Consider the following 16,388-nt stretch of genomic DNA (forward strand, 5'->3'; position numbering starts at 1 on the left):
AGCAGAGAGAGTGCAGAAACTGCGTTGCAATGATAAGATCTTCATTCTCGCGATCAATAACAGACTCATCTGCTTGCGCAATGCTCATCACGGCAACATTTTATGTGATGGGAATAGATCTAAATACTTTAAAAACTTCTGACGATTTGTTAATCTCGATAGCTGTAATAGTAAAAACGTATAATAACTGTAGTAAAAGTATTCGAGAGAGTTTCACATGTAATAAGTAGCTATTTCATATGCAAGCATGTCAGCCAATCACAGCAGTGGGCGGTTACACTGAAGTCTCACACAGACACACCCCTTCAAACAGAGCGTTCAAATCAGAGGCTAAAATTGGGCTAGCAAAAATGCCTTTTGTTTCTAAATTATGACTATTTTTTATCTAAAAAACATACTAACATTATAATGGCAACCCAGGAAACATTATAAAATAATATAATAACCCCATGTCATGGGACCTTTAAGAACATATCTACAGACACACCATATAAATCACTTACATACACAAACCAGCTATCTACAAATGGGTACATTCCTGTTTCGATTTCATCCAAGACTTAACTCGAGACGTAAACATGTTAATGGAGGAAGTGTTGAAGCAATCAGTGACGTACTTAATTAGAAAAGTAACCTTGGATTTATTATAGTAAAAGTGTAGTACCATGTTTTTGGCGGATTGATTACCATTTGAATAACCACAGTTTTACTACAAATATGGTTAGTGTAGCAAAACCACGGTTAATTTGTGGTTTAACTACAATAACCATGCACTTTTGGTTTAATTTGTAAGGGTTTAGCAGTGAAGATCTACTCTGGTAAAGACCTGAGAGTCAAGATACTGAAGGCTGTATACCTCTTTATTTCTTCTTTCTTCCTAAATACTCTCATTTTACATAATTACATACGTCATCAGTTCATCTCTGTTGTTTACTGCGGTTAGAAGTATGTAGTCAGATTACATTCCAGGTTTCCTTCGTTTTCTTGGCAACAAAACTTAGCCTAATTCTGGCTTTTTTTCTCACATATTTTCCTTCATAATTCACATCTGCAAGAGTAAATCATCTTTATAAATAAAAATGGCTCTGGGATGTACATACCGGTAATTAACTCCCCGAAATCACTGTGTAATGAGAACTTGATGTGCTACTGAAATTATTTCTGCACATTTTTTAGAATGTAATGTTTTTATTAACATTTTGAAATGGGTAAATACTCTACTATTAATATACAGATCTAAGATGTTATAATCTCTTCTTTATTACTAACTTAACCCTCTGGGGTAGGGTTGTAACGGTATACCGGTATGGCAGTTTATCACGATATTGACATGTACAATTATCATATCGTGAACATTTGCTTATTACCAGTTTTGGAAAAAAATTTAAACCAGATCTCACCTGTGCGCAACTTCTTTCCACTTGACTGCTTACTCCACCCATACATGTGCAGCAGAGACAAAGACAATGTCTGAGACAGCGGCTGGATATTCTAATCTCTATCCCCGTCGACAAAAAAGTTAAAATCTGCAGTGTGGGAATACTTCGGGTATCCGAAAAATGAACGCGCAACGCGGGGTTTTCCTTGAAGATGGATATCCAGTTGTGTCCAGAAATGTGGACGAAGAGTGGCTGCAAAAGGAGCGAATGCGTTTAACATGTTCTCCATATCTCGACGCGAACACCATCCCTCCCTGCAGATAAAGCTCCATTTATTAAGGCCGTAATATTTTTCCGTGTTGCTGAGGGAATTTACAATATAACGCAGATGTCACGTAAAATGCGCGATTTGATAGATGGATGAATAAATCTAAAATATCATTATAAATGTATATAAATTATATATAAATATATATAATATATAGATAATATAAACATTATATATATATTGCAACGGTCACCAGCTGAAGTGCCCTTGAGAACCACCAGAGGGCACTCCACATCAGATTATTAGGTGTTGGGAGTATTGGTTGATGAAACATATTACTTTTGATTTGCGCAGTGTAATTCATAGAATTACTAAAAAATATTTTCCCACCTAAAAGTTAAAGATTTTTTTGTGTCAAAGATTTTTTGTGTCACGATGCATGCATGCCTGTATATTTCCCTCATATTAAATATAAAATGCATGTGTAGATTGATATTTTTCTAATGTCTGGACTCCTTTATTAAGGGAGTAGCCTATGGATATATAAACAGACACTTCAAATGCATTTTCTGAGAATTTATATTTCAAGTTTTTACTGCAAATGTCACGTCCATAACGCTGGAATTGCACAATTTTAAAGAATTTATCTTCAACTAGTTTTGTGGTGTAGGTCTACGTAATTTATAATGATGTCTTCAAATAATACTAATAGTAATTTAAAGATGTGGTAGCATCTTGGATCTGGATGGGAAGGATAACTCACAGAGACTCAAACTCACAGAGAAACTCTGTCTGCAGAGAACATTTACTGAAGCGATCAAGCTGCTCCAAACTATGAAACATTATTGTTACCATATTATAGGCTACATATCTACATTTGAGCAGATATTCACAAACACAGTATTTAACACAGTAAACCTTTCTCATAGGCTAGTGTGTTTTATTATCGAAAAACATCCTCGTGTTGTACATGTATATAAATTTAGCATTGAAAGGTTGCCTACCCGTCTAGTTCACATTTCAACATGTTTCTGATAAATAACATTAGGCTTCATGTTTTTACTCCAATCTCATTTCATAACGTACATTTTAGTCTGGCACCAATTTAACTAGTAGCTACAATGTAAAGTTTATTTCTGTCAGGACCACAATCGTCATATATGATTGACAATTAGCATACAGTTTCGATTGGCGGTATGGTTCCGTTCTGGAGAGCAGCAATAACCCCCCTTGGGGTAAACAGAACAGAACCAACATGAATGTATTGCAGATATCATTAATTTAAGATTTTAAGTACGACATAATTCGAGAATTTTGATTCAAGGGGAATCAGAATGCCAAATCCTGACTGACGAAAGGACTGGCTGGGGATGGAGGAGGGTAATTTGTCCTGAGAAACACGATATCTGCTGATCATACTGAAGGAGCTTATATATGTATACAGTGATAGGCGTCGTATTCCTATAGGTAGATGTGGATCAGCTGATAGTCAGCTGATGCGAGCTTGACTAACGTGACCTGCCAGAACCAACGCTACGCTTGATAACAATAACATGCTTACTATTATGAGTGAATGTCTTACCTTAAAAATCTTTCTCATCTTCAACTCGCGTTCGTCTAATTCTTCTGAGGTAAATCCGAGGTTAAAGGGATAGATCACTTTAAAATTAAAATTCTGTCATCATTTACTCACCCTCAAGTTGTTTCAAACCTGTATTAATTTATTTCTTCTGCTGAACACAAAGAAAGATATTTTGAAGGATGTCAGTAACCAAACAGTAGACTGTTCCCATTGACTTATTTATTTATTTTTTTATTTTTTTATTTTTTTTTCATACTATGGAAGTCAATGGGTACAGTCTACTGTTTGGTTACCGACATTCTTCAAAATATCTTTCTTTGTGTTCAGCAGAAGAAATAAATTAATTTCAGCACTTCGTGAAAACAGAGACAATAATAGTTCTAAGCGCATATTCGCAGTCTCGCACGCGCTTACAGCTCGCGTGAATTACACGTAGAAAAGGAATTTTAGAAACAACCTCGATCCATCAGGAAACGCCAGGTCACTGCATTCCACTGCGCTTCATGAATAGCTTTTCTTTTGCGCGTAGAAGCCGTTCGCTGGAGATGTGTTAAAAGATAGCAGAGTGCATTCATGATTATTAGGCCCCCTAATAAAAAGCACAGTGACCCACCAGGACCGACTTTTATGAAGGTAAAAGAGTAGCAAAACTCGAGAGCATGATGTGAATTTGAGAACTTCCATCCATCCATCTTCTTCCGCTTATCCGGGGCCGGGTCGCGGGGGCAGCAGTCCAAGCAGAGATGCCCAGACTTCCCTTTCCCTAGCCACTTCCTCCAGCTCTTCCGGGGGGACACCGAGGCGTTCCCAGGCCAGCCGGGAGACATAGTCTCTCCAGCGTGTCCTAGGTCTTCCCCGGGGTCTCCTCCCGGTGGGACGTGCCCGGAACACCTTCCCAGGAAGGCGTCCAGGAGGCACCGGAGCCGATGCCCGAGCCCCCTCAGCTGACCCCTCTCGATGTGGAGGAGCAGCGGCTCTACTCTGAGCTCCTCCCGAGTGACCGAGCTTCTCACCCGATCTCTGAGGGATCGCCCAGCCACCCTGCGGAGAAAGCTCATTTCGGCCGCCTGTATCCGGGATCTTGTCCTTTCGGTCATAACCCAAAGCTCATGACCATAGGTGAGAGTAGGAACGTAGATTGACCGGTTAACCGAGAGCTTGCGGCTCAGCTCTTTCTTCACCACGACAGACCGGTACATCGAGCGCATTACTGCAGAAGCTCCACCGATCCGTCTGTCAATCTCCCGTTCCATCCTTCCCGCACTCGTGAACAAGACCCCGAGATCTTTGAACTCCTCCACTTGAGGCAGGAACTCTCCACCAACCTGAAGTGAGCAAGCCACCTTTTTCCGACTGAGGACCATGGCCTCGGTTTGGAGGTGCTGATTCTCATCCCAGCCGCTACACACTCGGCTGCCGTCCCAGTGCATGCTGAAGGTCCTGGTCTGATGGGGCCAACACGACAACATCATCTGCAAAGAGCAGAGACGAAATCGTGTTGTTCCCAAACCCGACACCCTCCGGCCCCTGGCTGCGCCTAGAAATTCTGTCCACAAAAATTAAGATTAAATTAAGATTAAAAATTAAGTCCAACATGCACCGGGAAGAAGTCTGACTTACTGCCGGCAATGCGAACCAAGCTCCTGCTTCGGTCGTACAGGGACCGGACAGCCCTTAGCAAAGGAAATTTGAGAACTTGTACTCTAAAATTTACACTTACAGCTCTGATGTGAAACCCTGTAAAATAAAAATCTGAAATTGAATGTTGAGATTTGCACTCCCAGACAATACTCACAAACCTGCATTTCTGAATTTGAAATTATTATAAGACGTAGTAGCCTATAAACTGCTAATTACAAAAACAGGTCATTGTGCTATAAAAGTGATATTTTTTCCTGAACATTTTACTGTTAGTTTGTTATCATACTATCACATAGTTTAAATGATTTAGGTTTTTATTTCTTCTTTAAATTAAGCCTTGTGTTATGCAAAGTGCATTTGTTTAAGTATATCTGAGTTGATTTGGGCTCAAAATATGAAATGGGCAAGAGAGTTAATGATGACTGAAAGACATCAGGCCCTGGATTATCAGAGTGCAGTCATTTACAGTGTGTTGAAACCGCAAAACAAATCCTCCTTGCCATTTTCGCGCTCTTCCAAACTATATTCTCCTCTCCGACTTGCTGTAGAGTCCTCAAACTCAGTAGAGGAGGGGCCATGTAGATCATCGGTTCCCAACAGGGGGGTCGCGGCCCACAAGGGGGCCTCTGTGGGGGGTCGTGTCATATTTTGAAAAGTTTTGAGCATTAAATAAAAGTCCTTAACTTTTTTCTGTTCAAAATTTACAAAATGTATATAATGAGCATCATGAATCTATTTTCCAAACCGTGTTTTTGTCTTATCCTGAACCACTATGGTACTCCTATAATAAGTGTTTACACACGGACTATTTTATACTGGTTCGGATGCGGAGTAGCCCAGTGCCTGCGTGACTTTTCGTCATAGACGTACACAGAGAGAAGTATTTCCGGCTACCATGTTCTTCTGAAAGACGCATTATTCTGTTAATAAACACAAGTTTATTATCACTCGCTATAGCGCCAAAAGCCCCAAAAATAAAGCCTCACTAATAACATGCAAGTATTGAGGCCCCAGACAGCAGTCATTTAGTAATAGCCTATATTCTTTCTCTTTTTTTTTACCTACACACCAGTGTAAATATTGATATTTTTGTTATTGCATTTCAAATAGGGCCAAGTTATAGGCTACTCCTAGGCTTACGTTTTTAAATTACAAAGGGCCTACTGATGTTTTTGTTATTGTATTTTCAATATTATAGGCTATTATTTGTGCATAAACATATCTGGTTATAGTAAACATACCGTTTGTTTGAAAACAACATATTTTGTTATCCTTGCTGCAAGCTTACAAGAGCGATAATATCATTAAATGTGAAGGGGGCCCTAAAATATTTTCAGGGGGTCTAGAAGTAGCCACTGATCGGGTTGAATGGCATTTAATGGATGCTGGAACTGTCTGACCAGCCGAATCATATGCCTGTATAATGGTATCCACCACCCAATGAGACAACCTTTGCTTCGACAAGGGTGAGCCCCTCTGACAGGCATCAAAACGGATGAACAGCTGATCAGTGGTGCGCCATGAAGCAGTCTTCAACACATACTGTCGCAATGCTCTCACTGGACACACGGCTGTCTGGGAAGCCTCTTGATTAAATGCCGCGAGCTGAATGGGCTGGTTCACAAAGTGATCAGACAACACTTTAGGTCGGAAAGCTGGATTCGGCCAGAGTGTAACCTGATTGTACTCGGGCCCCCATCTGAGACACTGTGGACTCACCGAGAGAGCATGAAGCTCACCTACTCTTCTGGTTGACGTTATAGCCAAGAGAAAAGCAATCTTCATCGAAAGACTCTTAATATCAGCTTGTTCAAGTGGTTCATAAGGTGGTAAACGCAGGCTGTTAAGCACCATCTGAAGATCCCACTGGGTGTGCATTATCCGTACCGGTGGATTAAGACGTACTGCTCCCCTAAGAAAAGCCACCACCAACTTTTCCGCACCAATTGATTTCCCCCCCAAGGGGTTCCGATGTGCTGACATGGCTGCCACGAATACCCCTAGAGTCGCTGGGGACCGCCCAGTGTCCAATAAATGTTGTAAGAATTCCAACACTGAACCGATGGAACAAGTGACTGGGTTAACAGATCGATCTGTACACCATGAAACAAAGATCCTCCATTTACTGGCATAAGTGCGACGTGTTGATGGGGCTCTTGCATTCATGACAGTGTTCCTCACATCTGCGGAACACTGTGAGAGCTCCTGCTCAACCCCAGGGGCCATACACATAGATTCAACCTGCCTGGTGAGGGGTGCCAAAGCTCCCCGTTCATTTGTGACAGTAGGTCCCTCCGAACTGGCAAAGGTTGTGGTGGACCGGTCGTAAGGGCCACTAGGAGACTGAACCACGGTCTCGCTGGCCAACAGGGTGCCACTAGAATAAGCCTGTGTCGTCTCAACTGCACACGCCTCAGCACAGGCCAGAGAAGTGGAATTGGAGGGAAAGCATAGAGGAGGAGGTCTGGCCAGTCGTGGGCCAGGGCATCCTGGCCCAGTGATCCCTGCTCCTCCTGCTCCGCAAACCACTGCGGACAATGTGTTGTATCCCTGCTGGCAAAGAGGTCGATTGCTGCGGTCCCATAAAGTCCCCAAACTGACTGAACTACCGCCTTGTGCAGACACCAGTCCCCTGGTTTCGGACCCGATCGAGAGAGTGAGTCTGCCACTCTGTTGCAGTGACCAGGAATGTGTGTCGCTCTGATCGACAGAAAGTGCTGGTTTGCCCACAACAGCAGCACTCGTGAAAGTCGAAGGCAAGGTAGAGACCTCGTGCCCCCCTGGTGATTGATTAAAAACACCACTGTGGTGTTGTCGGTCCGCACCAGGATGTGCCTCCCCGATAACTCCTGTCTGAAGTGTCTTAGGGTGAAAAGCACTGCCCATAGCTCTAGGACGTTGATGTGAGATGTCGCCTGCTGCAAGGTCCAACTCCCCTGCACGCCCTGGTGTTGCCACAGCCCTCCCCATCCGGAGAGAGAGGCATCTGTTGTCATTACTTCTCTGCGTGCTGGGGGTGGTCCCATTGGTACACCCCCTTGTAGAAATTGTTCCCGTCTCCAAAGCCTCAGGGAGACAGAGCAACTGGTTGTCACCACAACAAGGGTCTGTCGGTTGTGAACCGCTGACAACCGTCTGGCTATCAACCAACGCTGAAAAGGACGAAGGTGCAACAGTCCTAAGTGAATGGCCGATGAGGCTGCCGTGAGAAGGCTCGCTAGCCGTAAGAAGTGAAGGTAAGGTAGCTTGCGTCGAACCTGGAACCTCGCTATGGCTCCTCGTATAGCCTGCCTCCTGCGTGCTGTGAGGGTAGCCCTCATTATTCTGGAGTCCAGATGTAATCCCAGAAAACATATTGACTGGCATGGTGTAAGGCAGCTTTTCTCCAGGTTTACCCTCAGTCCTAGAGCAGTAACATGCTCCAGTAGGCGCTGTGTGTTGTTGGCCACCTGCTGAGGTGATCTGGCACAGATTAACCAATCGTCCAGGTAAGGGAGAATCAACATGCCCTCCCGTTGTAGAGGTTCTAGCGCCACTTGCATACACCGTGTGAATACACGGGGAGAGAGGGAGAGGCCAAATGGTAGGACTCGATATTGGTATGTCCTGCCCTGGAACGTGAACCGAAGAAACCTTCTGTGATGAGGTGCAATGGGGATGTGGAAATATGCATCCTTCAGATCCACAGAGGTAAACCACATGTCGGGTTCGACTGCTTGCAGGACATCCTTGACACGTAACATGCGGAAAGGAAGGTGTTTGAGACTCCTGTTCAAGCGTCTGAGGTCCAAGATTGGCCTGAAGCTTCCATCCTTCTTGCGAACTAGGAAGTACTTTGAATGAAATCCCCCCGGATGGACCTGGGGGTTTACTAGCTCTACCGCACCCTTTTCCAGTAGCTTCCGGACCTCGAGAGATAGAGCAAGAGCCTGACGAGGGTCCCGAACCACTGTGGGCCGAGTGTGTGTGCATAATTGGGGTCTGTGACGGAACTGAAGACAGTAGCCCTTGTCGAGTGTGTCGAGGAGCCACTTGTTGTTTGTAATCCCTCTCCAAAGTTGTAGTTGAGAGGTTGAAAAGTGTCCCATCACAGACCCTGGACCATCACCGACGATGAGGAGCGGTTTCCCTACCCCTGGGGGGGCGACGATAAGTAGCCGCAGGGCGAGCAGGTGGTCTACGAGCACGGGATGCCTCCCTTCTCGAGTCGTATCCAGATCGCGTTGCCTGTTGTACAGGCCTGTAAGACTGTCCCTGCCTGTACTGGAGTGGATTCGCATGACGAACAGGCATTTGATGTGAGGATGGTCCATAATTCACACTGCGCTCAAGGTGCTGGGACCGAGACTCCACTGCACGAACTCTGCGCTCAAGAGCCTTTTGAGCGGCTGGACCAAAAATCTGCCCAGGTACCAGTGGTAGTTGACGAAGATTGTTACGGCAAGCCTCCGGAAGTCTAGACTGTGCTAGCCAAACCTGCCGCCTAGCCTGAGTAGCAAGCCCAAGAGCCTTTCCGCTAGAGAACGCGATAGAACCCAAGGCTTGTAAGGAAGCCTCAAGTAACTCAGATGTGGTATTATCTGGTGGGTTAGCACTCAAAGCAGAATGAAGTGCTAGCAGAAGATGAGCCATGGAATTCCCCACACGACCTAAGCCTGAGACAGTATTATATATCCTGACCAACAGATCATCTGTGCGTCTACACTCTGGGTTGGGACAGCGAAGATTGTGTCTAAGAGCTTCATCCGGTGAAACCACCAGCGAAGAAACGCATGGCTCCACTGGGGGCATGTTACCAAGGCCCTTGTCGTCTGCATCAGCCATTGCCGCTAGTGTACGAGCCACACGATCAGGTCTGGATAAGGGAGCTGACCGAAACGCTGACGAAACCACATCTGTGAAGTCAGGACAACTCGGCATTAGGAAATCCTCCTGCTGGGAAACTGAGCGACGCAAGAGGTTCGACTGGCCTGATAGGGAAGGAGGTGGATCCAAACTCCGCTTAGCGAGCGCCATCCTAAAGCCGTGTGTCCACCAAAGCGTTTTTTCACGCGGCTGGCTTTATTTTTCTATTGTTGTCAATGGGAACGCCGCGTTTTTAGAACGCCAGGAGCGTAACGAGGCGCTGAGCGAGTATTTAACGCTCAAGTGCTGAGCGCTCGGCGTTTTTTACAGGTCGCCGAGAGTTGAAGAATGTTCAACTTTAGGTAAAACGCAGCGCTCATCACTGTCACTTTTTAGCCAACCGTCCAATCACAGTGGAGGAGGGGCGGGACTAATACCACACGGACCAACGGATATTCTGTATCATAGCAACGATGCGTCTCAACTGAAAAAAAACTGCGCTGCCAAAACGCTCTCAAGCGCCCGCAGCTCGGCGTTTTCAGCAGAGCGCCTAGCGTTTTCAGGTGGCTAAAAACGCTTTGGTGGACACACGGCCTAAGTGTGTCCTGCAGAGAGAAAACCACTGAAGGCGGTGCATCCTGAAGGCCAGAACCGTCTTCGCTATGGGAATGTTGGAACTGGGAATGCGAGGGTATCGTCTCCTCCATTGGCGTATAACAATCCTGTTCCTCCCGGTCTAAGGAGTCAGAAGCTGTAATAGATAAAGTATCTGGTTCCCTCCTGGACAACCTGGATGCCAGCTCACACCTGGGCAAGGGAGGAGCTAAAACACCCCCCCCTGTCCCCTCACTCCCATTCTGACGAGTAGGGGGAACAGATAATAAGTCTCTAATACCCTGAACTGCGTTCGCAAGTTCAGCTACTTGCTGGGTCAATGTGCTTGACTCCGAGGAGGTCCGCATCCTCTTTGAAGGCTTTCCAGTCCCACTGGCCACACGCTTGCCACTCACATGCGACGTTGCAGCTGATGGAGCAGAATTCTCAAACTCAGGGTCTAACCCAGCCAATCGATGCTGTCTCATCTCCAAGGACATCAAACCACATTCAGGACATGGGTTTACTAAAGCCTCTCGGAGGTGATCAATGCCTAGGCAAGTAGGACATTGAATATGAGCATCCATGAGATCCATTGGACCGAAGCAGAGGGAACATGAAGCTGCCATCACTTCCAGCCCAGTAGTTGAAAAAAACCCTGGTCAACCAATGGGGTTATCCACAATAAGCCTTATCAATGTATCACTCTGGTTAACCAATGAGCATAACATAAAGTAGTAAAAAACAATACCACACGCAGTATAACAGAACCCTGGTTAACCACTGAGTTCACGTGAGTACTCACCTCAACACTGCTAGTAGTGATCGGGTCCAAAACAAACCCTGGACAACCAGTGGGTATATGGTCCGATACACGTCCAATTATAATCCAAATATATCCAAATATTTCTCCCGAGACACAGCTGTAGCGGGGAGCAGTTTGCTCACCAAAAACGCTGTGCACGCTCGAGCGAGATCTCTTCGCGAGAATGACAAAGAGAACGACCGTGACGTGAACGGACCGGATATAGCTGCCGACACGTCATCGGTCATGGTCACAGGTGACAAATCAATACGAGATTCTGGAATATGGCTCGCGAGACACGACTCCTTCCACTATGTTCGACCGTCTCTGGCGGTCTGTAACAGTGAAATAGAACATTAGACTCTAGTGTTACAAACTTCCCAGTCTTTTCAGCCGAGATATTTCTGTTTTAAACACACACAGATGAAATACTGGTGCAAACGTGACATATCTGACTGAAGAAGAGAATCTGCTGATTCAGAGGATACCAGTTCTGAACATTCATTAACATGATTGAAAATCACATTAAACCAGGAGTGAAATGTTGATAATTACTGATCATAAATCTGACTTGTTTTGTCTCCATAAACACATTGAAGAAAATGTCTAATGAATTGTATTGTATTTGAGTGTGTGTGAATGAGTGTTTCTGATCTCTTACTCGAGCAGCTTCATGAAGACTGAATGAATCATGGACGACACACACACACTCAGACATGGAGATTCTTCTCCAGGATTCAGGTACTTCAATCTTCATATGATCTTAATGTTATAGAAGACTCATTTTCTGCACATGTTGTGTGTGTTTGCCAGGGTTGGTATAGTGATCTGTTGTCTCTATCATATTCTGGTGCCGGATATACAGTAGTTGGAGACACTCAGGGTCTTTAAACACTGTCCAAAGACACACAGATACAGTCGACAGATAGATGATATATGACATTATCCTTGGACAGTCTCATCACTCTTCAACACACTGTCTTAATAGACAACCTTCTCATGTGGGATTTATTTTCATGTTAAATCAGCCAAGTTGATTCTTGTCTCTTTTCTGTTATCTCTGTTCTGTTAAAGTCAGTTTAAGGGTGACAGATCAATCTCACCGGAGCCCAGCTGTGTGTCCATGAAGAGTGACGAGTCTATGGCAGATCCAATGACATTTTCGGGAAAACACACATCAACTGATCTGAGGTACAACATTTTTGTTTAGACAGACAGAGACCACAGACACACACACATAATGCATGTATGGCAGAATTAGGCAAATATCCACTTAAAATACAGTAATGTGTGATGATATTGTGTAAGCATGTATAACTCAGAGACTCACAGTATTATAAAGTGCTGCAATAGCAGGAGTCGAGCACAGGATCAGGTCTCCTCTCACACTGATCCAGAGCTTCAGTCCTGATGTTTCACTGACATCTACTGACCCACAAAACACTGATAATCTGGACCAGAACAATACTGACACACTCAACCAAACTAAACACAACTACATCACTTACTGGGAAACACAAACACATCAACAGATTTAAAACTAATGGTAAAAGATAGGTGGATGGATTGATTCTCTATGTGAGGTTTATCTACATGTACTGTAATATAATATAAGAATTATTATCTCTATTCTTTTGTTTCTATTCTATTAAAGTCAGTTTAAGGGTGACAGATCAATCTCACCGGAGCCCAGCTGTGTGTCCATGAAGAGTGACGAGTCTATGGCAGATCCAATGACATTCAAGGGAAAACACACATCAACTGATCTGAGGTACAACATTTCATAGACAGATAGATATATTAATAGATAGATGGTTATCTATGAGATGTTTACTTGCATGTAAAATCAATAGGGTCATTTCTTTGTCAAAATCAACCACATTTCAGAACTTTCTGTCACAGTGTCTGGTTTGTGTTTCCCCGGGTATCCACTAGAGGTCCTCGTCCCCCACGGTGTCTGTCATATTATGAAACTGCATTCCCCACAATCCTTGTCTGCACTTATCACTGTTCATTGCACTCAGCTGTTCCCCGTCATTGTTCCCAGCTGTTCCCTGTTAATCATTGTTAGTTCTGTGTATATATACCCTGGTTGTTTCTATGTTTGTCACAGAGTCCTTGGGCCTTTCTCAATCTGTGTTCTTGTCTGTACTTGTGTTCTTGTGAAACGTCATCTTTTGTGGCCCAAGTACTGTCCCAATACACAAGTTTGCATTTTGGCAAGAACGGTTAAAAATCCCGGAAGTGTTCTTGACACGTCCATTTTACCGAGGATGCATCGGTTGGTAACTTGTGTGAACTTGACGGCAGAAATATCCCAGCATTAATTTCGAAATTCGAGGAAGGAGAGGCAGGTCAATTACAGAAAGTCGTTTTTCTACAATTTCGTACGCTATTTCATCACTAAATTCCCTTCTGAGAACATTTGATGTGAGAAATCAACTGTGTAGATTTCAAATATTGGCATTTTTACGAAAATGTATGCCGAATCGAAAATGTGCTCAAACGTTTTCGGAAGTGAGAATCTCCATAAGCGCCTGCGGGTGTTAAGTTAGCTAGCGAGCCAAACGGCCAGTCTGCTCACAGACTCGTCTTACCCCACAGCCAAGACCATTGCCTTTTACCGTCGTTTTCTTCCCGCCGTTGGCTAGTGATGTACACAAACAAACAACAGAAGCAGAATGAAAGGAGACAGGCATTGCTTTATTGTTATGAATATACATTACATTGTAGTGTACAGTTGTAGAGTAATCCCTTGAGCTGAGGGTAGTTGGGCGATAAAGCCTGGCTGTCATCGTCAGTAATTCTGGTTATGTTTGGGTACTGCAGATTGCATTTGTGCGGGGGTATTGTTGCGCAATACCAGCAAGAAAAAATCGCCTTAAACTGTCAGCAGCGTTCTGTGTGCTCGTCACCTTGTGAGTTCATTCTTCCAAGAACAACTAGCAAGAGCGTTCTCCCCAAGAACACAAGTCCGTTCTTTGCATTCTTGGTTTTGAGAAACACCCCTTGTTATTTATCACGCCACTTCAGAGTCCTGTTTTCTGGTTTGTTCCTGTTTTGTTTCTTGTTTGGATTGCCATTTGGTTTTTGACCCTTGCCTGGACTGTTTACAAGTCAAGTCAAGTCAAGTTTATTATTAGCCATTTCAACAGAGTTGATAGGAATTTGTCTTTGTATGCTCACATACAGCTTAATTAACATAGTACACTGACATTTCAGCGCATTCCACACATACTTCACAACAACAACAATACACGGACATAAAAGCCTCATATTGCACATAAGATGAATTAGCAGAATGGTTCATTCTGTTAAATGAACAGAATCTCAAAAAAACATACTGGAAAAAAAGCATTCAGTATCCTAGCCTCAGACTATGTTTAGGTGACGTATGGCCTGAGGATAGGTACTGTCTCTGAAGCGTGATGTTCTGCTGGTAACGCATCTATACCTCTTGCCGGCTCGGTAGAAGTGAGTCATGCATTTTTGGCTGACCCCGAATTTCTGTAACTGACGGAGGAAATAAAGTCTGTGATGGGCTTTGTTTACGATGAGACTGATGTTCAGGTCCCATGAGAGCGACTGGTGAACGGTGGTGCCCAAGAAACGGAAGGACGAGACCCTCTCGACAACCTGGTCATTGATGGAGAGGGAGAGGTGTTGAACAGTCTTCCTTCTAAAATCTACAATCATTTCTTTTGTTTTAGTTGTATTGAGGATTAAGTTATTGGTCTCGCACCACTTCACCAGCCGCTCAACCGCTGCCCGATAGCCAGTCTCATCACCATCAGAGATAAGGCCTAATATGGTGGTATCGTCTGCGAATTTTAACAGTTTGACTGATGTTTGATTGGATGTGCAGTTATTATTGTAAAGTGAGAATAAAAGCGGGGACAGGACACACCCTTGTGGGGCGCCGGTATTAAGAATCCTCGTTGGTGACACATGATTATTAATTTTAACAAATTGTTTCCTGCAGGATAAGAAGTTCAAAATCCATTTACAGAGTACAGCATCGACACCCATCGCTAAAAGAGAGTTATACAGCCTGATAGGGATAATGGTGTTGAAGGCTGAACAAAAATCAAGGAACAGGACGCGAGCATATGTGTTTTTTTGACTTAACCCTCTGGGGTCTAAGGTGTTTTTGGGGTCCTTGAGATGTTTTGACATGCCCAGATATTTGTATTTTTTTCAGTTGCTTATAAACATATTAATGGCAAAGGTGTAATTACACTCTATTTAGCATGAACATGACTATCATAATATGTGAGCAACATGTATGTACATGTTTGCATTTTTGAGAGAATATTATTTATGCGTGGTTATTCAAAAAACTCAAACTTAAATTTTCTGATATAAGACCACAAACGACCAACTTCACATATTCCCACAATACTTTTGACTAATGGATCTTGTCGGCTAGAGTATTTACTTCAAAATGATCTGAAAATCATCCGGGCTAATCGTTCAAATTAAACAATAGATTGATTTAAATTTTGTAAGACACTTTTTGTTTGGAAAGGCAATATGCAGGGGGGCGTGAATGATCCAACAAGGTCATGAATAATGTCCTCATTCACACCTGAAGACAAAGAAGAGCTGCTAATGCTGCATACTAATGAGCCTTAGGTGTCACTGTGGCTACAAGAAAAAATGCAAAGACAACACACACACATATATACATACCAGTGATGCGCGGGTCAATGTATAAACAACCCGCACCCGACCGACGTTTTCAATAACCCGCCCGCAACTCGGACCGCAAAAAAAAGAAAGAAAATATTGTACCCGACCCGCTTCCTGACCCGCGTTTTTTATCGCGTCATGGGCCATAGACGGAGGAACTAGGGGTGCGCATTTTTCTGAATGCTGTACGATATCGCCTAGTGTTTTGTAATAAAGTATTGATTTATTCATTTAATTCGTTTCATTTTCTTAACAATTAAGATGCTGCATGTGTTTATCCAGTCTGATCGAAGTGCGCGTTTCTCCCCCGACTTTCCCAACAAAAACCCCGCACCCTAGCAAATACATAAAACTGACATTACTGAGCTATATGCGTTTAAAAGTAGACTATTAAAATGGCACAATGGCATTGCTCAGTTCAACGTGTTGGGAAATCGGGCATTTTGTCCCGCGTCAGCTTTTATTCAAAAGTTAATAACGCGCTCAACATTCAGGTAAATAAGGATTTCCCGCTGTCATCTCTGTTGCAGACTGAGCTCGTGCGTCATCTTCGCGCAGTTATTCAGCCAATAAAGTGTACAC

At 43.8% G+C, this 16,388-nt stretch overlaps 1 protein-coding gene across 3 annotated transcripts in view; it reads left to right on the top strand.

The window, feature by feature from the left end:
- Window positions 1-16,388, top strand: part of LOC306987152 (NLR family CARD domain-containing protein 3-like) — a 40,593-nt gene that overhangs the window by 1,366 nt on the left and 22,839 nt on the right. For all 3 annotated transcript variants that reach the window (XR_013795104.1, XM_079591216.1, XM_079591217.1), the window contains exons 2-4: window positions 11,784-11,855; window positions 12,189-12,305; window positions 12,769-12,885. Coding sequence is in view for 2 of the 3 variants with exons in the window: in XM_079591216.1 (XP_079447342.1) it covers window positions 11,806-11,855; window positions 12,189-12,305; window positions 12,769-12,885 (284 nt within the window). In the remaining variant the exon portion in view is untranslated. The remainder of the gene's footprint in view (window positions 1-11,783; window positions 11,856-12,188; window positions 12,306-12,768; window positions 12,886-16,388) is intronic.

This window comes from Phoxinus phoxinus (assembly GCF_949152265.1).
Source record: "Phoxinus phoxinus genome assembly, chromosome: 19".
Taxonomy (NCBI): Eukaryota; Metazoa; Chordata; class Actinopteri; order Cypriniformes; family Leuciscidae; genus Phoxinus; species Phoxinus phoxinus.